Raw genomic sequence first — 25,047 nt, 5'->3', positions numbered from 1 at the left:
GAACGAATAAACAAGGGGTCAGCGCACTGAAAACAATAATGAGCGGACTCTCCGTTACTATAGCGCAGCACTGTGGGCGGGATCCTGGACTGATCCTTGGTACTACAGGAACGAAAATTATCAGGTAAGAAACTAATTTTCCTTTCCCTGTACGTACCAGGATCAGTCCAGGACACCTGGGATGTACCAGAGCTAACTTACCAAGGGTGGGAAGCAGAGAGTCCCGCTCGGAGTACCCTCTCTCCAAAACCCCCAGCTTCAGGAGCTTGAACATCCAACCGGTAATGTTTAATGAAGGTATGCAACGACTTCCAGGTAGCCGCCCTGCAAATCTCGAGGCGACACCTGAGTAGATTCCGCCCAAGACGCAGCGTGAGACCGCGTCGAATGAGCCCGAAGACCCACCGGCGGCGATTTTCCTCACAGAATGTACGCGGAACCAATGGCTTCCTTGAGCCAATGGGCAATGGTTGTGCGGGACGCCGCAGAACCTTTCTTTGGGCCCGAAGTCAACACAAACAGATGATCCGTCACCCGAAACGGGTTGGTAACCTCAAGATAGCGAAGAAGGGACCTCCGCACATCTAGCTTTCTCAAGTCTCTCGTTTTCGGGTCCGAAGACTCCCCAACCGAGAAAGCGGGGAGTTCAATCGATTGATTCAAATGGAAAGCCGACACGACCTTAGGAAGAAAGGAAGGAATCGTCCGCAAGGAAACCCCGGAATCGGAGATGCGCAAGAAGGGCTCCCTACAGGACAATGCCTGTAATTCCGAAACACGACGGGCCGACGCAATCGCCACCAGGAATACAGTTTTTAACGTGAGATCCTTGAGCGTAGAACGTTTCAGGGGCTCAAACGGCGCGGAACATAAGGCAGAGAGCACCCAGTTGAGGTTCCAAGACGGGCAAGGGAGGCGCAAAGGAGGACGGAGGTGTTTAGCCCCCCGAAGAAAACGGGAGATATCCGGGTGAAGAGCCAGAGAGACTCCCCGGACCTTACCTCGCAAACACCCAAGCGCCGCCACTTGAACCCGAAGGGAATTGCACACTAAGCCTTTGGCGAGCCCCGCCTGGAGAAACGCCAAAAAATCGGAAATAGAAGCGGAAGTGGGATCCAGACCCCGCTCCACGCACCATTCCTCAAAGACGACCCAGACCCGAACATAAGCTAGGGATGTAGACTGCTTTCTGGATCTCAGCAACGTAGCAACGACCGCATCAGAGTAGCCTTTTCTTTTCAAGCGATACCTCTCAAAAGCCATGCCGCGAGACAGAAGTGATCCGCATCCTCCAAACAGATGGGGCCCTGCCGAAGAAGCCCCGCGAACCCCTGAAGTCGAAGGGGTGCAGCCACCGACAACTGGACTAAGTCCGCAAACCAGGGACGGCGCGGCCACTCCGGCGCCACCATGATCACGTTGGACGGGTGCAATTCTATGCGCCGCAGAATCTTGCCGATCATGGGCCACGGTGGGAACACATACAGAAGCACTCCCGCCGGCCAGGGAAGCACCAACGCATCGACTCCCTCTGCGCCACTTTCGCGACGTCGACTGTAAAATCTCGGAGCCTTTGCGTTGTGCCACGTGGCCATCAGATCCATGTGGGGCGTTCCCCAAGTCTTGCAGATGAAGAGAAACGCCTCGTCCGCCAGCTCCCACTCTCCGGGATCCAGGCGGTGACGGCTGAGAAAATCCGCCTGTACGTTGTCGACTCCTGCGATGTGGGACGCAGCGAGATGGCTGAGATGCCGCTCTGCCCAGAGCATCAAGAGCCGCGCCTCCTCCGCCACTAGAGGACTTCTTGTCCCGCCCTGGCGATTGATGTAAGCCACGGTGGTAGCGTTGTCCGACAATACCCGGACCGCCCGTCCGCGTACTAGGGGTAGAAAGGCATGCAGCGCCAGAAGGACCGCTCTGGTCTCCAGCCGGTTGATAGACCACCGGGTCTGCGACTCTGACCACAGACCCTGAACCGACTTCCCTTGGCCCACTGCCCCCCAGCCGGAAAGACTGGCATCCGTGGACACCACCGTCCAGTCGGGCACCATAAGGGACACGCCACAGGAGAGATGTGTGGAATCCAGCCACCAGCTCAGGCTGGATCGCGCCTTCCCCTCGAGAGGTAGAGGTAGATAGAACTCCTCTGAAACTGGTTTCCAGCAGGAAAGCAATGAGGACTGCAGCGGCCGTAGATGAGCGAACGCCCAAGGGACTAACGCCAGCGTGGATGCCATAGATCCCAGTGTAGCGACAGAAGACGTAGTACCTGAGACTGCAGTTTGCATATTCGTTCCTGAGAGAGAATCACCTTGCCTCGTTTCGTGTCGAAAAGGGCTCCAAGATACTCCAAGGACTGAGAAGGTTCGAGATGACTCTTGTTGTAGTTGACCACCCAGCCCAGGGACTGCAAGAGCTGTAACACCCTGGCCACCGCCTGCCGACACAGACTCTGAGACTTCGCCCGGATCAGCCAATCGTCGAGGTAAGGGTGAACCAGCAGGCCTTCCCGTCGCAACTGCGCCGCTACGACCACCATCACTTTCGTGAATGTCCGAGGCGCTGTCGCCAGGCCGAACGGGAGCGCCCGGAACTGGAAGTGCCTGCCCAGAATGCAAAACCGCAGGAACTGCTGATACGCTGGATGGATGCCCACATGAAGGTTTGCTTCTGTGAGATCTAGGGACGCCAGGAATTCGCCGGGGCGCACTGACGCGATCACGGAACGAATGGTTTCCATCTTGAAATGAGGGACCCGAAGGCATCTGTTGACTCCCTTCAGATCCAGAATGGGGCGGAAAGAGCCGTCTTTCTTGGGGACTATGAAGTAAATGGAGTAACGGCCCTTGCCGTACTGATCGGCCAGAACCGGAGAGATGGCTCCCAAGCTTTCTAGTCTTTGGATGGTGTCTAGCACCGCCGCCTTCTTCTTGGGATCCTTGCAGGGTGAGACCAGAAATTTGTCCGCTGGGATGCGAGCAAAATCTAACTCGTAGCCGTGTCTTATCACGTCGAGGACCCACTGATCCGATGTCATGCTGGCCCATTCCTCGAGGAAGAAGGAGAGACGCGCCCCCACGTTTGGAACAACGTGCTGAGGACGCGAGGAGGGATGGGCCGGCCGAACTTCATTGTGAAGGCTTGGACCCCGCACCAGACGGAGCCCCTCCTTGCCGGCCAAAACGTTTGCCCCGAAAGGACTGACCCACTGAACGTTCCGCGAGGAGGACGGTCTATACGTGGGTCCAGAGGATCTTTGCGGTCTGGACTTCCTGGGCCCCCGGAACCGGGCTCTTCCTGAGAAGGAAGATCGCGGCCGGGCCCTAACCTCCGGCAGCTTAAACGCTCAATTCTCACCCAGGGAAACCATCAAATCGTCTAACTCCTTGCCGAATAGCAATTTCCCCTTAAATGGCAATGCTCCGAGGTGAGCCTTGGAAGAGCCATCCGCTGCCCAGTTGCGCAGCCAAAGAAGACGCCGCGCCGACACCGCTGCCACCATGGAGCGAGCTGAGGTGCGCAAAAGATCATGGAGAGCATCAGCCCCATAGGCAATGGCCGCCTCCAACCTGTCTGCTTGAGAAGCCTCCTCTGCAGAGAGATCCGCATTCGCCTGAAGGACTTGAGCCCAGCGCAGACTAGCCCGCATAGCAAAATTCATGCAAATGGCGGCCCGCACTCCTAGGGCAGAAACCTCGAAAATCTTTTTGAGTTGAACCTCCAACTTCCGGTCTTGAATATCCCGGAGGGCTGTTGCTCCCGTGACCGGGATGGTAGACCTCTTCGTGACAGCGGACACCGCCGAATCCACCTTTGGAAGCCGGAGGAGCTCTAGCGCGTCCTCCGGCAAAGGGTAAAGCTCGTCCATGGCTTTGCTGACCTTCAGACCCAACTCCTGAGTATCCCATTCCTTGAAGAGGATATCCGTGGCCGAAAAATGAAAAGGAAAAGCGACCGCCGGCCCTGTGAGCCCGAGCAGAACGGGATCCATATTTGCCTCCTGGCGGACCACCACCGGAGAGGCTTCAATCCCCAACTCCTGGAGAATGGCCGGGATAAGCGGCGACAGTTCCTCCCTACGGAACAAACGCACCACCTTGGGGTCATCCCCGTCGACGGCCTGTGCTCCTTTCCCTGTACTGGGCTGCGCGGAGCCATCTGACGCTGCCGTCCCGGCCCGGGCTCCTCAGAGGCCTCCGTGTCCGCCCCGGCGGATTCTTCGGACTCCGAGTCCCACCTTGCGCAGCAAAAGCACCAAAACCTCTGAGAACTCGCCTGAATCCGAGGAATCGTTTTCCGAAGTCCCCCGGGACCGGGGCCCCTCCGAGGGGCCCTCCCCCGCCGCACCCCGCTGCGGGGATAGCTCAGGGGGCAAGACCGAGGCCCCCCACCGTCTCGCGTGAGACTACCCGGCCGGTGGACAAGATGGCCGCCACTCCCGCAGAAATCGGGAAAGGATCAGAAGGCCTGTCAGGGGCTCCCCCCACCTGCGACGGCGATCGTGCCACCCGGGAACGGGCCCCCCGAGGTGCCCCCGATGATCCCTCGTCTCCCGGGACGCAGTCCGAGTAAAGGCCGTCCCGGGAGAGACGCGCGTGCGCCGAGCCGCAGGCCCTGCACTGCGAGCCGCGCGGCATGGCTGAAACCGCGGGAAAGAAAAGTACGCGCCGAAAAACAATGAGGGACGCTGAAAAAAATTAGAAAATCACCGCGGCAGAAAACGGCAACCTCCCCCCTGCCGACGATGCCCCCCCCTTGAGTGGAACGGAGCGCAATGCCAGGAAACGGAGAGCTGACAGAAAATAAAAATAAAACACTTTTTTTTTTTTTTTTTAACAGAAAAAAAACGCTGTCCCTGGTACTGAAAAGCCCTATGTCCTGCAGGGGTGAGTGAACCGGGCTCCCCGGTGTCACCCCTGACGCTGCTACTAGACCAGCCGGGTCCTCGACCCTAGCAGCGGCCTCAACCTGGGGAGGGTAGTCCCCTCAGGACCTCTCAACTCCCCAGGGAGGCAGGGCAACCGGGACTAAACTAAACAATTAAACAAACCTCAATTTGCAGAAAAAAACCCAAATAGGCCTAATAGAAAATAAAAGGCAAAAGCGAACCTGACAACAAAACCAGAATCAGGCCCGACAGGGCTGTGACCAGACCTGCACCACCTACTGGAGACAGAGTAAGACTGAGGGGCTGTGACTGGCACAGGGGCATATATGCTCCGCCCACAAGTTTTAGTCTGTCTCCATCTACTGGTGCGGAGTCACAACCCAGGTGTCCTGGACTGATCCTGGTATGTACAGGGAAAAGAATACAGACAGGCTCACAGGACCCTATATAGGGTGATATTTTATTATTTAGATTTTTATATTCTGCTTTTTGCACTTTTTTAAGCATTTCAAAGTGGATTACATTCATGTACTGTAGGTATTTCCTTATCCTCAGAGGGCTTACAATCTTAAGTTTGTACCTGAGGCAATGGAGGGTAAAGTGACTTGCCCAAGGTCACAAGGAGCGACAGTATCAGTAAAATAGTATTAGTTTACTGATTATTAGTTATATATAATATAATATAATATATATAATATAGTTATATTACTGATACCAGTAAACTAATTCTGTCTACAACTCCCTCCCAATTTTATAAGTTATGGTTATTTTCTTTGTTGTCTGACACTTTTTTTTTTTTAATATAATAAAACAGTTTTTCTAACAAATAAATGGTTCTTACCTGTTGGCAAAGTTTGTGGTTCCTATTTTTGTTGAAAATGACAGTTGGCTTTGGGATGCCATCAGTGTCATTTGATACTCTTGTTATTCAAGAAAGCAAAGTTGCTTATCTGCATCAGGTGTTTTCTGATGACAGATAAACAGATTGCGCAACCTACTTCTCCGATGGGAATTGTTCCATTTCTCTCTTCTCCAAATAAGCTTAGCCAAGCAAAAACTGAGGAGTATGGCCACTGGTGTGCAATATATCCCGCACATGCCTGGAAGGAATTTTTGCAGGAATTTTCCAGACACACAGGGACGACTATGCTCAGGGGAATATGATGGTCCCATGACTCATCGGTGAGACTCATTGGTGAGACTCATCGGTGAGACTCATCGGTGAGACTGTTTTAATTAGAAAACATCTGTTACAGTTAAGCAGCTTTGCTGTGTTGAGAAAAAGAGAGTCTGAAAAGGAGGTCGGTGCAGACTATTGTCATTTTGCTCCTTTGCAGTCTGAAGAGCCAGAGGTTTTGCTGGCAGCTACAGGACGGCCCAAGCGCCGAAGTCGAAAAGTGATTGACTACTGTGAACTAGGTGGTGATACCCCTGATGATCTGGAAAAACTTATTAACCAACTCATTAAGGAAGAAGAAGAGCGAAAAGAAAGGTACTATTGTTTCCTCCTAAAAGTATATTAACACTCTTATTTTGTTTAATTTTTGTTTTGCTTACCCTGTGAGCTCAAAGCAGAAATACAAAACAATGCAATAATTATACAAAATGTGCATTGGTTGTAATTTTATGATTATTTGTATATTCAAAGCTTAAAACATTGTCTGATAAGAGATAAAATCATACAAAATAAGAAACCCACATTTAAGAACTCAAAAAAAGAAAGCACAGATAATGTCCTAAGGAATCTCCATCACTGCATCCACTCTAGTTAGGGAATGCTAACTGGAACATTCAAGTTTTGGTTGCATGCCTAATGGATAATTCCGTGTTGTCAAGCTACACCAGTCCAGACTACACAAATAGGTTTGTTTTCCCCCTCCCAGCAGATGAAGGCATTGTTTTCCCAGTGTAACCTCATCGCCACTATTTAGTGGTGATGCAGTGGTTCAAGATTGGATACCATACTCAGACAGACCTAGGGCCAGGCCATTGGCTCTGGCCAGCAGAGCGAGCCCTTATTTTCAGCGCCCAGGGGTGGGGTGGTGCTTTTTCCAAATTACATGAAAAAAAAAAAAAAAAGAGAAAAGGTATAAGCCTGCTTCTTTTTGGGGCTGCATTTCCTCTGGCCTCCCCCATGATCTCGTTTTTTTCTTTTTCTCTGCCCCATCCTGCTCTCCCAGCGCACTTTTGGATTAAGTTAAAAAAAAAAAAAAAAAAAAGTCAAAAAACAGAAACAGGAAGTCTGCACACATTGGGACTGCCTCAGTCTCGTTCACACAGTTCACCGTTGCTCCGTGAGTATCTGTGGGGGCTGGCCCTGGAGAGGGACACCTTTGTATCTGCTATTAGAGCATCTGGGGGAGCTGTGGCTGCATGGAGAAATCTGGGCATGCTCGCAAGTGCAGCATGTTTGGTGTCCAATGCATTACCTCAGAGAAGGGGCCGTTATGCTTGGCCTGTGCTCGGTCTGGGGAAATTCCAAGGAAAATTTCGTGGACGGGTGCTGCAAGTCGTGTTCCCACGCCTTCCTCTGAACAACCAGTCAGTTTGAGAAGTCGGCAGGCTGTGCAGGTACTCAGGTCTTGTCAAAAACTAGTCAGGAGGTGGCCATGTTTGCTGTTCCTGCATGCCTAGTTGTGTGTTGCCTTTTGAGTGAGCAGTTTTGGGGGGGGGGGGGGGTGGTGGTGACATGCTGTTCTCCCTCCTAGTTTATTAGTTTATCGCCTGTCAGCCTCTCATCGGGTCCGCTTGTTTCTTTGCCCCAGGAAGCCTCTGTGGACTTTTCTTCTGATTTCTTCCGTTTTCTCAATCAGGCTTTTGGTGCCATTAAGTGCTTGGGGGGACACTTGAGGTCATAGTTACCCCTTGGAAGGATGATCAGGATGAGTCAGAGGGGATACCAGACATAAGAGTTCCACTTCCTTTGGAGGAAGGGGAACCCCCCGCCAGGTCTGGAAGATGACTATTCGCCTTTTCCACAATGATGAGATTGCTGGTCTTATTGACCAAGTAGTTACCTGCTTGCACGCTAAGGTGGAGCAGATGCCAGTTTAGTACCTCATTATAAAGGGAGTTTGAAAGTTTATTTGAGCCTTTCTTCTTCACCCTGAGATTGAGAAGATGTTAGCAGAAAGGGAAGCACTGGAATCTGCACTCCGAGGAGTGAAGCTGCTACAGAAACTGCATCTCCTGCCACAGGCAATGGTCCAGCGTTTTTTTCAGTCTCCCACGTTGGATGGTAGTACCTCCTTGAATGACTTTTGGGATAGAAAGATGGAGCTTTCCTGAAGCATATATTCATGTCATCAGCTATGGTTATTCAAATCTCTATTCAGCCCTGGTGGTGCGGGCCCTTTTGCTTAAATCTAGCAGCTTCCAGAGAGTGAAGAGGTGGCCTGAATGGAGTTGGCTGCGGCTTTTCTGGCAGATGCATTGTATGTTCTGCTCTGTAGTCCTTCCAGAGGCTCTGTCCGTGGCGGTTTGAAGACTCCTCTGACTTCATAACTGGACAGCAGATTCTTGGTCCAAGACATGCTACTTTTTAAGGATAAGCTATTGTTCAGAGGTGATTTGGACCAATTGGTGATCAGTTTGGAGATGCTAAGCCAAAATGTCTCCCAGAGCTCAAGCGGCATTTTTTTATAGGGCCAGTAGAGGTCTGGCTCAATTCCGAGACTCTAGATGTTACAGGCTTGGAAAGCAATCTTATTCCTATTCGCCCCATGTCTTCCAGTCCACCAGAGGAAGAGGCCAGTTCTTTTGTGGCTCTTGTAGGCATAGGTCAGACTCTAGTCCTTAGGATCCAGGAGGGCCCCAAAATGAGTTGTGGCGGGTTCATTAGCTGATGACTCCAGTAGGCGGTCGCTTACCAGGAGTGGGCCCAATTAACTTTAGATCAGTGGATAATGGACATAATCTGCCTTGGGTATTCTAGACTTGCGCCATCCTGTGCCTGACATTCATGGTTTCTCCTTGTTCTTCTCCGATAAAACAGTGGGCGGTTTAAGAGGCCTTACTGAAGCTGTAGCTGTTACAGATGGTGGTTCCTTTGTCTGTCTCCAAGCACAGTACAGATTGTTACTCAGTGTGTTTTGTGGTGTCCTAAAAGGATGGAGCTTTTCGGACAATTCTTGATCTCAAGGGAGTAAACTGCTGTTTGTGCGTCACCCATTTTCAGATGGAGATGCTTCGGTCTGTTCTCGCAGTGGTCAGAGGATCAGTGGTTTCTCTGTTTTTGTATTCTGCAGGACCATTTCCAGTTTTGGGTAGTGCCTTTCGGACCAGTGACAGCTCTGCGGGTGTTACCAAAGTCATGGTGATTGTGGCATCCCTCTTGAGATGCAAAGGTATTATGGTCCATCTTGGATGGACTGGTTCATTGCCAAGTCATATCAGGACACTGTCTGAGTGTCTTGCATGGTTCAGGTTTTAGAAAGTTTGGGCTGTCATCAATTTTGCAAAGAGCAATCTTCAGCACACTTAGTCGCTACAGTACTTGGGAGGTGTTTTTTGACACATTCTTAGGTCAGGTGTAGCTATCAGACAAAAGGTTGAGCAAGCTGAGTCACACTTTCGTCTATTTATGTATTTATTTATTTAAATTCTTTTACTATACCGATACTCAAGACGTGGTCTTATCGTACTGGTTTACAATAGAACAGGGGGAAACCAATTAACAACTATATAGAAGGTAAAAAGTTACATCAAACAGGGAGCGAAAAACATGGGAGCTGGAGGACAGGAAAGATTTTTTAAAACGATAACTGGTCATCCAGCCAGCTTCGACAACTCGGGACTACAGATTCTCAGTCTGATGGTGGAGACGCTAGATCTTGTTCCTTGGGCCTCCCTCCTATTGCACTGGTTGCAGGATTAGAGGGTCCAGCTTTCCTCCATTGGCGGATGGAGCATTTCCACCTGCATCTCAAAAAAGATATAGTTGCACTAGAGAAGCTACAGAGAAGGGCAACCAGAATAATAAAGGGGATGGAATGACTTCCTTATAAGGAAAGGCTGAAAAGGTTAGGGCTATTCAGCTTGGAGAAGAAACGGTTGAGGAGGGATATGATAAAGGTCTATAAAATCATGAGAGATCTAGAACAGTTAAGTATGAATCTGTTATTTACTCTTTTGGGTGATAGGACTAGGGGACGCTCCATGAAATTAGCAAGTAGCACATTTAAAACTAATCGTTAAATTCTTTCTCGCTCACACACAAGCTCTGGAGTTTGTTGCCAGAGGATGTGGTTAGGGCAGTTAGTGTAGCTAGGTTTAAAAAAAGTTTGGATAAGTTCTTGGAGAAGTCCATTAAATGTTAAGTTGACTTAAGGAATAGCCACTGCTATTACTGACATTAGAAGCATGGAATCTACTTAATGTTTTGGGTACTTTGGGATTGACTACTGTTATTTATTTATTTATTTATTTATTTATTTATTTATTTATAGTCTTTTTTATACCGAAGTATAGCAAAAAATGCCTTCACTCCGGTTTACAGAATAACAACTTGATACATACAACGAGTTTGATACATATAACTAACAATATGAAAGAGAATCCAATTAAAACAAACAATGAACAATATAAATGGGTAGCATGTAAACAAGATGTTACGGGAACTATTAAGTAATTATTTTAGGTTGAACAAGTCTAACTATGTATAAATATTGCTTATCAGGTTGAAAATAATAATAATAGTAAATATATATCTAACTATGTAAAATATTGCCTGAACCGGTTATAATAAAGTGCTGATGCATTAATTCTATGACAAGACAGGGTAATGTTAGAGAGTCATTTTGGGTGTGTGTTTGAGGTATGCTTAACCAATGTCATCTGTGAAAGACTGACTGAAAATCCATGTTTTGAGTTCTTTTTTGAAGGATTTTATGTCTCTGAGTGAACTTAGATAGACAGGTAGGGAATTCCATGCTTTTGGACCCGCAATGGAGAGGGCTCTGTTCCTAGTGTTGGAGTTTTTGGCCAATGGAATAGAGGGTATGGTTAGGAGCAGTTTGCTTGACGTTCTAGTCGTGCGTTGTGGTTTGTGAGTTTGGAGCATGTTATCAAGGATGGTGTTATCTGTTCTGTGGATCGCGTTGTGTATGATTGTTAGTGTTTTGAACTTTATTCTTTGTTCGACAGGTAGCCAGTGAAGGCTCTTCAGTACAGGGGTTATGTGGTCTGATTTTTTTTTGCCGGTTAGAACTCTGGCAGCGGCGTTCTGTAATAGTTGTAGCGGTTTTAGGGTAGATTTGAGTAGACCAATTAGTAATGCGTTACAGTAGTCGAGGCTGGTAAAGATGAGAGATTGCAGGACGGTTCTGAAGTCTTGTTAGAACCAGGATGCTGGGCTTGCTGGACCCTTGGTCTGACCCAGGATGGCAACTTCTTATGTTCTTTTTTTAAAAGGGTCTGGCTATGCTACCTCAGTCTAAGGGATGCATACACTCAAATCGAGATCTTCCCCAATCACAGGAAGTACCTCCAATTTGTCGTGGGAAAACAGCATTTCCAGTACTGGGTATTGCCTTTTGGGCTCGCGTCAACCCCACTAGTCTTCACAAAATGCCTGACTGTGGTGGTGGTGCACCTCTACAGGCTGGAAGTGCATGTTTTCCTGTATCTGGATGATTGGCTGATCAAGAGAACGTCTCAGGCAGGGGCCACTAGGTCAATGTGCTTTGACCATCCAGGTGTTCGGAGTGACTCGGGTTCATTCTCAAGTAACCAAAGTCCCATCTCAGCCTGTCACTTCAGTTGGACTTCATAGGAGCCCTGCTAGACATGGCTTAGGCCGAGGCCTTCCTGCCTCGCCAGAGGACCATCACTTTGACGACCATCATGGCAGAGATCCAACAGAGCCAGCAGATGTCTGCCTGGTACATATTCAGGTTGTTTGACCATATGGCCGGAACCGTTCATGTCACTCCTTTGGCACTTTTACACGTGCAGAGCCCAATGGACCCTGAGGTCACTATGGCGCAAGGCCACTCAGAGCCTCCAGGATTGCATCTTATGTCACCCCATCTCTCTGGGACTCATTGTCCTGGTGACGGGTACTTTAAAATTTGGAACTGCCCCAAATTTGAAGTCCCTCTTCCCAAATTGATCTAACCATGGATGCATCACCGGAGGGGGTGGGGGTGGGGGGGAAAGCTCATGTAGATGGGCTCAGCACTCAAGGTTTCTGGCCCGCCCAGGAAAGCTGTTGTCAAATCAACTTCGTGGAGCTTCGGGTGATCATGTACACGATATGGACTTTCAGAGATCAGGTGTCCAACAAAGTTGTCCTGAATCCACATCGACAACCAAGTAGCTATATGGTATGTCGTCAAGCAGGGAGGCACGGGATCGTACTTACTGTGTCAGGAAGCAGTCCAGATCTGGTCATGGGCACTGTCCCACGGACTGGTGCTCAGGGCCATGTACCTGGCTGGGACAGAGAACGTGGTAGCAGACAGGCTGAGTCGAACCTTCAGACCCCATTCGCTATCCCCTGGACCCAGGGGATAGTGAATCAAATATTCTGCCTCTGGGGGAGCCTGAACGTAGATTTATTTATGTCCCCCAGCAACAGGAAGGTGCCTCTGTTCTCCCTGTACAAGTCAGTCAGGAAACCAGCCTCTGCCCTCGCCCTTCATTGGGGCAAGGGTCTTCTGTATGCATATCCTCTTATTCCCTTAGTGGTGAAGACTCTCTTGAAGCTTTGCAAAGACAGGGAGACTATGATCCTCAAAAGTGAAGGAGATTCTCAGTATAGTGTAAGCAGAAGGTCCTAGATCAATTCTGCTGCCCCACACAAAAACTGCTTGACTACCTCCTACATGTATCGAGGCTGGCTTAAAGTCCAACTCCGTCCGAGTCATCTCAGTGTAATTGGCGCATACCACCAAGGTATAGATAGTACACCCATCTCTGTACTCTTCATGCATGGCCTGCTTCAATTGAAGCCTCCCCTAAGGCCTCATGCTGTGTCTTGGAACCCCAATGTGGTGTTAGCTCAGTTGATGAGAGCTCTTTTTGAGCCACTGTGCACCTATGACATGAAGTAACTGACCTGGAAGGTCATATTTTTGGCGGTGGTCACAGCACGCAGGGTCAACGAGCTCCAGGCCCTCATGACTTATCCATCTTATACTAGGTTTTATCATGACAGGATGGTATTGCGTACGCACCCTAAGTTCCTACCTAAGGTGATAACAGATTTCCCTCTTAACCGGTCAATCATCTTTCCCAGGCCCCATTTGTGCCAAGGCAAATGAGCCTTAGTTTTCTGTCTGGAGTTGATAGAAGCCCATAGACAGTTCACCCAATGTTTTATTTCTTTTGACAAGAATAAGTTGGGCATTGCCGTTGCCAAACAGACACTATCCAGTTGGCAGCAGATTGCATCTCCTTCTGTTATCCCCAGGTGGGACTGCATCTTGGCAGTCATGTCAAGGCTCATTCTGTCAGAGCCATGGCAGTGTTGGTGGTCCCACTTGAGAGCTGTTCCCATAGAGATCTGCAAGACTGCAATGTGGAGTTCGTTCCACACATTCTCATCTCATTACTGTCTAGATAGGGATGACAGACACGACAGTAGGTTCGGCCAGTCCATCCTTCAGAATCTGTTTAAAGTGTAGAACCCAACTCTTCCGCCTAGGGCCCTTTGAGTTCAGGCTGTCTCCCCTTATGTTACCAACATCACCGGTGTTGTGCCCGTTAGCATCTGGTTGGGTGTCTTTTAGTCCCCTTTTGTGTTGGGGAGCAGCTTGTAGCTAGGGATTCATCCATGTGTTAAGACTACCATCCTGCTTGTCTTTGGAGAAAGCAGAGTTGCTTACATGTAACAGGTGTTCTCTGTGGATAGCAGGATGTTAGTCCTCAGGAAACTCGCTCACCATGCTGTGGAGTTGGGTTTCTCCTACTTTTTATTTTAATTATAATTCTATGTTACAAAATTGGAGAAGGGACCCCACGTAGATGCATGGTATAAGGGATAATGGGCATGCTCAGTGCACCTAGTCAAAGTTCTAGAAACTTTGACAGGGCACTTTGACATAAGTTTTCTGCATCGGGGCTCCATCTGATGTCACCCATGTGTGAGGACTAACATCTTATTGTCCTCAGAGAACACCGTTTACAGGTAAGCAACTCTGCTTTTTCCTTCATTCTCTATAGTTCTGTCAGGGTCATGGTCCCATTGCTTTTTTGGTATAGTAATGTTATGTTTCCTGGGAGATCAATTTAAAAAAAAAAAAAATTTGAGATGTTTAGTGGGATAAATGTCTTGGTGCATATCCTTGAATAAAGGTATCCAGTTATTTTCAGTGCCCCTAGGTTCCCACAATTGTGTGGTCATGAGAGAAATTGCATAATTAGTTGCACAGTTGACGACAATCTGCTGCAGAATCAACTTTCCTAAAAGCTTTCCATCTCTTCAGTCTTTTGAAGAAAGCTACACAGGGTACCTGCCTGCCTTTAGACTCAGCTCTCTCTGCTCCTGCTCCATCCCTTTCCCTTGCAAATAGCCTTCAGAGAATAATCTTTTCTCTTGTTTCCCCTACCCACTTCCTTTAGTCCTGAAGTGAACAGGAGGTGTGGGCTGTGAAGTTGGAATAGACAGGGAAAAACAGAATGTTTGATCCCTGAAAGATCTCTGTAATCTTTATCATTAAAAGATTTTCTTCTAATTCCTGGATGGTGTGATGTCCCTTTAAAAAGAATTTGGTCTTGGGGAGAGGATGGAGAGAACTGCTGTGCTGTGCCGGTGATGCCATCTTCCTCCCCTTAAATCCGGTACAAAAGGCAGGGCATAGTGAGTCTACCCGGGAGAGAACAGGTGCTGTACTGTGCCAGTGATGCCATTTTCCACCCCTTGAACCTGGTACAAAAGGTGGAATATAGCAGTGCTGGCATGCCTCTTCTAACTTTTTTTTTTTCTCTCCAAGATTCCTATCTGTTGAATGGGTAAGAAAAGGAACGAGGTTGCTAGACCTTTCCCATCAATGTGTACATCTTCATGTCCTAGCTGGCAATTTTGCAGTTTTTTCAGCCACAAAATATGTCAGGAGTTCTTGGGGAACTTGGGGTGATTTGTCCTGTCTGAGGAGTCTGTAAAATCTTTGAGCCCTGCTGGGTCTATCCTACCTAAAACCAGCTCAATGTTTTCATTTAGCTCTCCCAGGTAAGGTTTAAAAAAAAAAAAAAAAAAAAAGAAAGTTTTACCTGAATCAGAGACGGAGGGGTTTCAGGACTTCCTTCAGTTTCTGTTCTCAACGCGCCGAGCCAACGTTCGTTCCCATTCCCGTTAGGCCCCCGGTGGGCTAGGCCCTGCACTTAGACTTTTTTCTTGCACGCCGCACAGTAGGCCGTGGTGGCAGTTTTCACACGCTCTTGTGCGTTTTCTGCCCTCTATAAGCCGGTGTGCGCTCATTTTTTGGGCGTGCTTTTTACATTCGCAGACTTTATGTGCTCAACCTGGCACACAGGCACTCTTCTAGGCACTTATTTTTTGGGCGCATTTCATTTTTAAGCACGAGCTGTTCCAACGCACATTTACCGCAGTGATGGCGCCAATAAGCGAGAAGCTATTTGTGTCGCCTGTTAAAGCGTGATTATTCCTCTGCGGTGATTGCCACTTTATTCCGCGCTCTCAAGTTCTCCACTTCCTTGGTTTATGTGTGGGTTTGGAGAGTTTTTGAGGGCTGGTGTGAGGGGTGGGGTGTTCTTCCTCGTTCATTTAAGATCCCTCTCATTCTGGATTTTTTACAAGATAGATTGAATAAAGGCTTGGCCTTTAATTCCTTGAAGGTGCAGACTGCAGCACTTGCCTGATTCAGAGGCCTAGTGAATGGTGTTTCTTCGTCTCATCATGATGTGGCCTGTTTTTTTTTTTAAGAGTGAAGCACCTTAGGCCTCCCTTGAGGTTACCAGTGAAGTCTTAATTTGGTGCTGGACTTTTTGGTGGGCCCTACGTTCCGATCACTGCATAGCCTTTCCTTACGGTTGTTGACTTTGAAGACTGTGTTCCTGGTGGCTATATGTTCTCCACGTCAGATTTCTGAGCTACAGGCATTGTCTTGCCGGGAGGCGTTCCTTCAGGTGACTCCGGGGGCATTACAGTTGCTTACTGTTCCATCTTTCTGCCATCATTTCTGTGTTTCTGTCTATCAGGCCGATACAGTACAGTGCGCTCCGGTGGAGCGCACTGTTAGCCCGTGTTTGGCCGCGCGTTTTTGACGCGCTATTTTTACCCCTTATACAGTAAGGGGCAATAGCACGTCAAAAACGTGTGGCCAACAACCCCACCCCCCCAAGACGACAGAGGTCCCCTCGATCAGTCATTTTCAGGAATCATGATGTCCCCCCAATATTTAAGTTCTACGAAAGGGTCTACAGGGATTTCCTCAGCCCCTTTTTCCCTAATCTGCAGAATGCTTGTCCCTGCCAGTCGGTCTCTTGCCAGGTTGGGGGAAGACGATTGGGATCTTTCTGGAATTCAAGCAGTGATCCCGATACTTCACATTCTTTGGGGCCTGCGTTCAGGCAATCCAGCTTCCTATTCTCCAGGGCAAGGAAACTACTTCTCAAATACATTATGTCTGATTTTTGTTTAGGTAATCCACCAACCATTTAAGTCATTTATGGTATAGTAGACATCGGAGTGATGAAGTCCCTTCTTTTCTCCAAATGCATTGGGGGAGGAAGTCTCCATAGCTCTGTTGAATGTCTTTTGTAAACCATCAGTCTTATATGCTCTAATACTTGCATGGCAGTGACAAGTGGGTTGACATCCCATTCTCTGTTGATTTTCTCTTTGGGAGATTAAGAAGCAGCATGTGGTCAACTTTTCGTTTAAGGGCAGCTTCCGGCAAAAGTCCACACACGTGAGGGAAGTCAGCCTAAAGAGCACGCAGTCTAGACCCACCTTTTTTGACAGGCCTCTGATCTCATTCATCTCTGTCTTTAGAGAAGTTTTTCAACTATTCCTCAATGATTGGTCACCAAGGTTGCAGAGTGTAATTACCATTTGCACTTGTTCCAGTGCAACACCAGTTTGGACTCATCTTGATCACTCCAACTGCACCTTCAAGATGAAGTCACTCCTTTAACAGTAGGTGTTAGAGGCTATTCCTCTCAAGGAGCATAGCAAAGCATTCTGTTCCCACTATTCCTTTCATCTCTAGGAATTCAAGAAGATTGAGACTGATTCTGGATTTACGAAGGCTATCAGATGGCTATTCCCAGAGAAGTTCAAGATGAGCACCTTCCATACCACCCTACCCTTTTTTTTTTTTTCCACCCCCAAAACAAGGAATTGGATATATGCTCTGGATCTGATGGAGTTCTACCCTCTGGCCTTTTAATTGCCCTGAGGGTCTTCACTGAATATTTGGCAGGGATGGTGGCACACTTACACCATTGGGGAATGTGTATCTTCCCATACCTAGACAATTGGCTGGTGACAGGACAATCTCAAGTCTTTCAGTCCTCAGTTCTTAAACTTTATTGCTTCAGGGCTTGGTTATATTCAGTAGATGAAAGCATGAGAATTGTGTACTCACAGGAACCACTGGATGTCAGGCCCTGGCTCTGTCCCTGCCCAGTTGACTTAGTTACCATATCTCTTCTGCAACAGAGGCCATAGTTTGTCCCTCCTCTGGAGTGTGGCACAGGGTTCTATTCCCGGTACTACTTAAATTCCCAGGAAGTCATATGGGCTAAGGCCTGTCTTGGATCTATGGAACTGGTTTAGGAGAAATTAAAAATGAATTTGCTTCAGATGATTTTGCCATTCGTTCAGCCAGAGGGCAGGTTGTGTACTTTGAACCCAGAGGATGCATATTCTCAAATCCCTATTTACTCTGCCCATCAAATTCCTCAGGTTTATGGTAAAGTGTACACTTGTCAGTACAAGATGCTTTCGTTCGGCATATCAGCATCTGCAAGAGTGTTCATAAAGTGCCTGATGGTTGTGGTAGTGCAGTTTTTGAAACAGTCTGTGTTTTCCTATATCTGGATGATTGGTTAATGAGGGGGCCCCCTCCCTGACAGTTATCCTCATCAAGTGCAAGCCATGGCGACTTCAGTGGTGGTATTTATTATCTTGTTTCATCTGTGGGCCACTTCTTTTGAAGAACTTTGCAAAACTGCTACTTGATTATCCATTCACATATTTGTGACCCCCTACTTTCAGATATCATGTCCCCAAAAGATAGTATCTTTAGACTAATACTTCTGCACAGACTGTTCACCCGGTAGTCAACTTTCCACTGGATGGGGTCAAGATTGTCCATTAGATGTTCCGCTCGACTTTTATCTTGGGAATTTCTACTGCTTATGGTGATTTAATCCTGCTTATTGCTGGAGAAAGCAAAATTACTTGCCTGTAACGGAAATTCTCCAGTCAGCCATACATTTATTATCCACTCGTCTTCCTGGAGGGTCGAGCACTCAACTTAAACTTAAGCTCTGGAAGAGATTGAGGGGTTCAAGAAGCTGTGTGCAGGAACTACTTTGTATGCTGTGAAAACATTTGAGGTCTGAGAGTTTGGTCTATGTTGGTGCCATTGGATGATGTCATCCACTGGTTATGACTGATTTACCCTGCTGTCCTTGGAAAACTTCCTTTACAGGTAAGTAACTTTGCCTTATTTTATATATTTCTGCTTTTATTTAAATGTTTTATTTTTATATGTATACTGGTTTTATGATTGTTACTGTTTTATTTCTATTACACTCTTTGTAATGTACACTAGCCAGTGTTTTCATTAGAGTGAGGTTTACGAAGAAATAAGTAAAATGATGGAAGTTGAAAAATACAATTCCAAACAGGCTATAAAACATACTGAAATTAGTAACAAGCTTATCAATAATGAAATACTCATCTATAAGTAAATGCACCAGGACCAGTAATCTGTACCTCAAATTGTTGCATTGCCAATATTATGAAATATGTAACTTTCAGACCTTTATTACTAAAGGATAAAAATGCTGGCATGTCTAAGGTTTACCAGCATATGTACCCAGCTGTTTAACAAAGATTAGAAAGAAAATCCAAATCTTGTGATATTTTATTTTTTATGTGCTAACTTGCACTGGTAGTTTTTGAGATACCGTATTTTACATTTCTTGTGATAACTTTTGTCTTAAGGCCAGTCATGGATTTTCAGCTTAACACAGATTCAGACGTTAACCTTAAGATGAGTAACATTATGATGCTGCTGAGGAAGTGCTGTAACCACCCATACTTGATTGAGTATCCTGTAAACCCAACTACTCAAGAATTTAAGGTAAGGTTTGATATTTGTTCATGTCAAAGGTGGTTTTCTTAATTTTATAAAATATTTTATATTCTCCTCAGCAGCAGCAGGGCTTCAGGAGCCACATTTTAACAAAAATGTTGAATTCAATAGCTGCTACTTGTTGCCTGCAATATGAAAAATGTGTTCTTGATTATTGTACCCAAGTATCTGGCAGCTTAATTTACCTAACTTATGGAATAGTTATTGTAGCCACCAACCAAAGAGAGTTTTGAGTGTTGTCTGTGTACCTAAACCCTCTCTTACATATTGGTATCTTTTGAGAATATGCTGATAGTCTGACAGATGTGAGAACGATCAATAAATAAAACTGCTGGCTAGTCAACAGGAAAGTTCAGTGATCTTTTGGTGATGTCATACTGACTGCTCCTTATAATACTGATATGTTCCTTGACAGCCAGTTTTCAGTGTTTGAATTGTCACATCACTCAGGATCCAGAATTTGGCATCAGGGCCAACTCATTGGACCGGTATTTAAAGTTTTCCCTGAAGCAGGTATTGTCACTGAAACATGCCTATGTTGGGACTTCAGTTTTACCCTTGAACCAGCACATTTAACATACAATTGTGTTTTATTTGTGGCACTTATTATGAGTTTTCTAGCATCTCATTTTATGTCGTCCTGATTTTCACCACTTCTCCTGTTCTAACAGAAACTCAGTGACATTACTAGATGTTTAGGAGCACAGCAAGTACAGAAGCTTGGAATCTCTGGGCAATGCCCATAATCCTAAACTGGTGAGGGTCAGACAGATATATTAATGATAAAAATTACCTCTTAATTAGTGTGCTGGTGGTATGGATCATGACCTAACTTGATTGTTATGTTGAAATGATTGATTTGACTCAAGACGTTGAATTTAAAGAAGCAGGAGGAAATGGTATTTTGCACAACTGTTGTGATGGAAAATTTAATTAAAATAAGTGGACTGGGAACAATGACAAATCTTACCTGAGTGAAGACGTTGTTTCTTACATCAGGAAAAGCTAAATTCTTTCACTATTCATGTGCAGTAGTTCTCTTGCTGCAGTAACCCCATAATGCCCCTTACTACACTTTTGTCCACTAAGTGCGTTAGACATGTTTTCTTTCTGTAGCCTCTCAGTTTTCTTCAGAGGAAAGTATGTCTGGGAAATGGTCAAAAAGTCTGGAATAAAGCCAGTCATCTCTCATTTTAAGTTTATTTGAAAAACTTATATTCTCTCAGGACAAGCAGGATGGTAGTCCTCACAAATGGGTGACATCACAGGATGGAGCCCAATCACGGAACACTTTTGTCAAAGTTTCTAGAATTTTGACTGGCACCTACTGGGCATGCCCAGCATGGCACTAAACCTGCAGCCAGCAGGGATCCCTCTTCAGTCTTCTTTTTTCCATGCAGCAGTAGCCATGCGGTTAAGGAGCTCCATAGAGATTCCTGACAGGAATTTTCCTCATGGAATTACTACAACTTTTCTTACCCCACAGGGGTCCCTCCTTCAATTTTTTCAAACCGCAGTACTCCGGTAAGTTTTCTACCCGTTTTCGGTCGATTCCCGTCTAGTTTGGCCCTCGTGGCCTACAGGCTGTCAACCGTTCCGCGGCTCAAATTTTTCATGGCCATGGCGTCTGGGTTCCGTTGGTGCCCGGACTGCAATCGCACCATATCCATAACAGACCCTCCTAAGGTCTGTGTAATGTGTCTTGGATGTGAGCACGATGTCCTGACCTGCACCAAATGTACCCTAATGACACAAAAAGGTCGCAAGGCCAGAATGGAGAAGATGGAACTTCTCTTCTGTGCTCAAACCCCAACGCGGTCTATTGCATCGACGTCATCACAACCGGCACAGTCAACTTCGCCCCAGTATCGACCACAGACTGGTGACCGTCCGGCATCGACAACTTCTCGGCTTTCAACCACCTCTACTCCCCCTCAGGACCGAGGGGGATCGTAGAGAGAAACATTGCCACCGACGTTGGAAGTCTCAGACCATTGAGGGAGCGAAATCATCGACCTCGTCATCGTCCGAGCCACCGTCGAAGAAACCCATTCAGAAAAGGCACTGACCTTTTCGGCGACCAGGTCACCGAGGCAACTGTCACCCGAAAGGGGATTGGGAGCCGCGACTCCGCCTTTAACGGTGGTTCCTCCGGCTATGCCTCTGCCTCCTCCTGTTCTGGGGCTGCTTGCTCCAGGTCTCTGAGAAGAACTGGACTGGCTGGTTCAGGAGGCCATCGACAAGGCGATGCATCGAGTTTCTCTGGCATCGACACTGGTGTCGATCATGGCATCCGATTCCGGCAGCGCTGGCACCACTGCTCTCAAAGATGGAAGCGCTTATTGCCGGTTTTCCACTGATGGATCCCGAGTCACCGATGGCTCCGGTGCTCTCTCCACTTACTTTGTCATCGGGAGGAGAAACACCATTCCGCATCCCTCCATCGGGAGTCCTACCGATGCTTCAGCCATCAATGCCCTCGATGCCTGCACCAGTGCCTTCGATGCCTTCATCGGTGTCTCCAATTATTCCTTCGATTCCTTCAGAGCCTAAACCCAGGACCTTCAGGGATTCCACCGTCCCGTCCCCCTCGGGCTCCTAGAGGGGCAGGTGCTGATCCCTACGATACCTGGACTGATGATTCTTCACCAGACACCGATGACCTGCCTTCACTACCTTCTCCTACTGAAAGCAGAAAGTGTTCTTCTCCAGAGGACCTTTCCTTCATAAATTTTGTGAAGGAGATGTCTGAATTGGTTCCCTTCCAATTAGACCGAACAAGATAACAGGCATCGAATGATGGAGCTGATGCAATTCCTGGATGCTCGCAAGGAAATAACCTCCATCCCTATTCACCAAGTTCTTCTGGATCTCCTCAAAAAGAACTGGGAACACCCTGGCTCTGTTGCTCCAGTCAACAGGAAGGCTGACACCACTTATTTGGTTCAGTCAGCCCCAGGTTTTCAAAAACCTCAATTGGATCACCAATCTGTGGTTGTAGAATCTGCCCAAAAGAGGGCAAAGAGATCAAAACCCCACACTTCCTTTCCCCCAGGCAAGGAGCAAAAATGTCTAGATGCCATTGGTCGCCGGGTCTTCCAGGGCTCAATGCTCATCTCCCAAATTGCCTCTTATCAGCTCTATATGACCCAATACAACAGGGTCTTATTTAAGCAGATAAAAGACTTGACAGACTCCCTGCCTCAGCAATTTCAAGATCAGCTCCAAACCCTAGTAAACAAGGGTTTTGAGGCGGGCATGCATGACATAAGATCATCTTATGGTATCTTTGACACTGCTACCAGGGTATCTGCAGCTGCTATCTCGGCAAGAAGATGGGCCTGACTCAAGTATTCGGACCTTCGCCCTGAAGTGCAAGACAGATTATCCGACCTGCCCTGTGTAGGAGACAATCTGTTCGGCAAACAGATTCAACGAACGGTGGTGGAACTCAAGGACCATCATGAGACCCTGAGACAGCTCGCTCTCTCTGATGCCTTCTGAGTACGCCTCAAAAGAGCCTTTCTGGAAAGACACTAAAAAGTCCTTCTTCCGTCCAAAGAAATCCTACCCGCCACTGGCTAGAACTCTCTCTACGAGACCATTTCAAAAAACCCAGTCTCGTCAGATACAAAAACAAAAGCCGAAAGCAGCTCCTCAGCCGGGCCCTGCTTCCGGTTTTTGACTCCTGCATAGAGAGCAGCAGCCAGCTTCCACTGCCTCACATACCAGTGAGAGGTCAATTGTGCCATTTCAACAGCAGGTGGCACTTAATCACCTCAGACCAGTGGGTCCTAGCGATAATCGCTCAAGGTTATCATCTCAACTTTCTCTCCATCCCATCGGACTCGCCACCTCTACCGACGTGGAGAACATCCGATCACTCCATCCTTCTGGAACAGGAGATCTCCCTCCTTCTCCAGTCCAAGGCAATAGAACCAGTACCCTACTCTCAGCATGGCCTAGGATTTTGTTCCCGGTACTTCCTAATCCCCAAAAAATCAGGAGGCGTTCGTCCAATTCTGGATCTACGTGCCCTCAACAAGTACCTCCATTGAGAAGTTCAAAATGGTAACCTTGTGTTCTCTTCTTCTCTTCTACAAAGAGGAGACTGGCTCTGCTCTCTAGACTTCCAGGACGCATACACTCATATTGTGATAACTCCATCTCCATACCTGAGATTTCTGGTAGGCCCCAAGCACTATCAGTACCGAGTGCTTCCATTCGGCCTCGCGTCTGCACCACGAGTCTTCACAAAATGCCTTGTAGTTGCAGCCTTCCTCAGGACTCAAGGTGTTCACGTCTACCCCTATCTGGACGATTGGTTGATCAGGGCTCCCACTCAGCAAACTGCTCTGTCGTCCCTACATCTTACCTTAATACTCTGATTTCGCTAGGATTTCTCATCAACTACGACAAATCCTACTTAGTCCCATCTCAAACCATATCATTCATAGGGGCAGACTTGGACACCTTGCAGGCAAAAGCTTTTCTACCTCGACAACGAGCTCTCACTCTCGTCTCTCTCGCACACCAGCTGCAGTCTCAGCGCTACACGACTGCACGCCGCTTTCTCATCCTACTGGGACACATGGTGTCCTCAGTTCAGGTTACCCCAATGGCCCGCCTAGCCATGAGAGTCATGCAGTGGACTCTTAAGGTCACAATGGACTCAATGCATTCAGCCCCTGTCGACCATTGTCCACGTCACCAACTCACTCTGTCAGTCTCTCGCCTGGTGGGAAAATCAGATCAATCTCCTCCAAGGCTTGCCCTTCCAAGCTCCAGACTCTCAAATAACTCTAACCACCGATGCTTCCAATCTCGGCTGGGGAGCCCATGTGGCCAATCTGCAGACAGAAGGAACTTGGTCTCCAGAGGAAGCCAAACACCAAATCAATTTCCTGGAGCTTCGAGCAATCAGATATGCCCTCAGAGTATTTCAGGATCGCCTCTCCAACCAAGTCATCCTGATTCAGATGGACAACCAGGTGGCCATGTGGTACATCAACAAACTGAGGCACAGGCTCCTACCTCCTGTGTCAGGAAGCTGTGCACATATGGGAGCAGGCCCTCCCACTCAATGTACCTCAGGGCCACCTTCTTGCCGGGAGTGGACAATGTGTTGGCAGACAAGTTAAGTCGCACCTTTCAACTGCACAAGTGGTCTCTCAACCCCTCAATAGCGGACTCAATCTTCCAACAATGGGGTTACTCTCAAATAGGCCTCTTTGTGTCACCTCAAAACCGCAAAGTAGAACTTTTGCTCTCTCACTCGCAGTCAACACTATCAGCCAAGAGATGCGTTCTCCCTCTCATGGGCAACTGGTCTCCTATATGCATTCCCTCCACTTCCACTTCTCTCAAAGACTCTTGTGAAGTTACGTCAGGACAAGGGAACCATGATCCTGATAGCAGCTCACTGGCCACGCCAAGTGTGGTTTCCAGTACTTCAGGATCTGTCCATTCGCAGGCACATTCCCTTGGGAAAGGACCCGCTTCTGATTACGCAAAACGACGGATGCCTGCACCACCCCAATCTTCAAGCCTTGTCCCTGATGGCATGGATGTTGAAAGGTTAATCCTTCAGCCACTTAGCCTTTCTGAATCAGTTTCCCGTGTCCTGATTGCTTCACGGAAGCTTTCCACGAGAAAATCCTACCTTTACAAATGGAACAGGTTTCAGTCATGGTGCTCTTCTCAGTCCCTTGACCCCTTTTCCTGTCTAGTCACAAAGTTTTGGACTATCTCTGGCACTTGTCAGAGCCAGGTCTAAAAACTTCCTCCATCAGAATGCATGTTAGTGCGGTGGCCGTCTTCCATAAAGGTGTCGGGGATGTTCCCATATCAGTACAACCCCTCGTAACA

General features: G+C 47.6%; 1 protein-coding gene across 2 annotated transcripts in view; it reads left to right on the top strand.

Moving 5' to 3' along the window:
- Nucleotides 1-25,047, top strand: part of HELLS (helicase, lymphoid specific) — a 330,133-nt gene that overhangs the window by 234,300 nt on the left and 70,786 nt on the right. For both annotated transcript variants that reach the window (XM_029609169.1, XM_029609168.1), the window contains exons 14-15: nucleotides 6,226-6,380; nucleotides 19,029-19,167. In XM_029609169.1, the coding sequence (XP_029465029.1) occupies nucleotides 6,226-6,380; nucleotides 19,029-19,167 (294 nt within the window). The remainder of the gene's footprint in view (nucleotides 1-6,225; nucleotides 6,381-19,028; nucleotides 19,168-25,047) is intronic.

This window comes from Rhinatrema bivittatum, chromosome 7 (assembly GCF_901001135.1).
Source record: "Rhinatrema bivittatum chromosome 7, aRhiBiv1.1, whole genome shotgun sequence".
Lineage (NCBI taxonomy): Eukaryota > Metazoa > Chordata > Amphibia > Gymnophiona > Rhinatrematidae > Rhinatrema > Rhinatrema bivittatum.
This window is presented reverse-complemented; position numbering and strand designations above follow the sequence as displayed.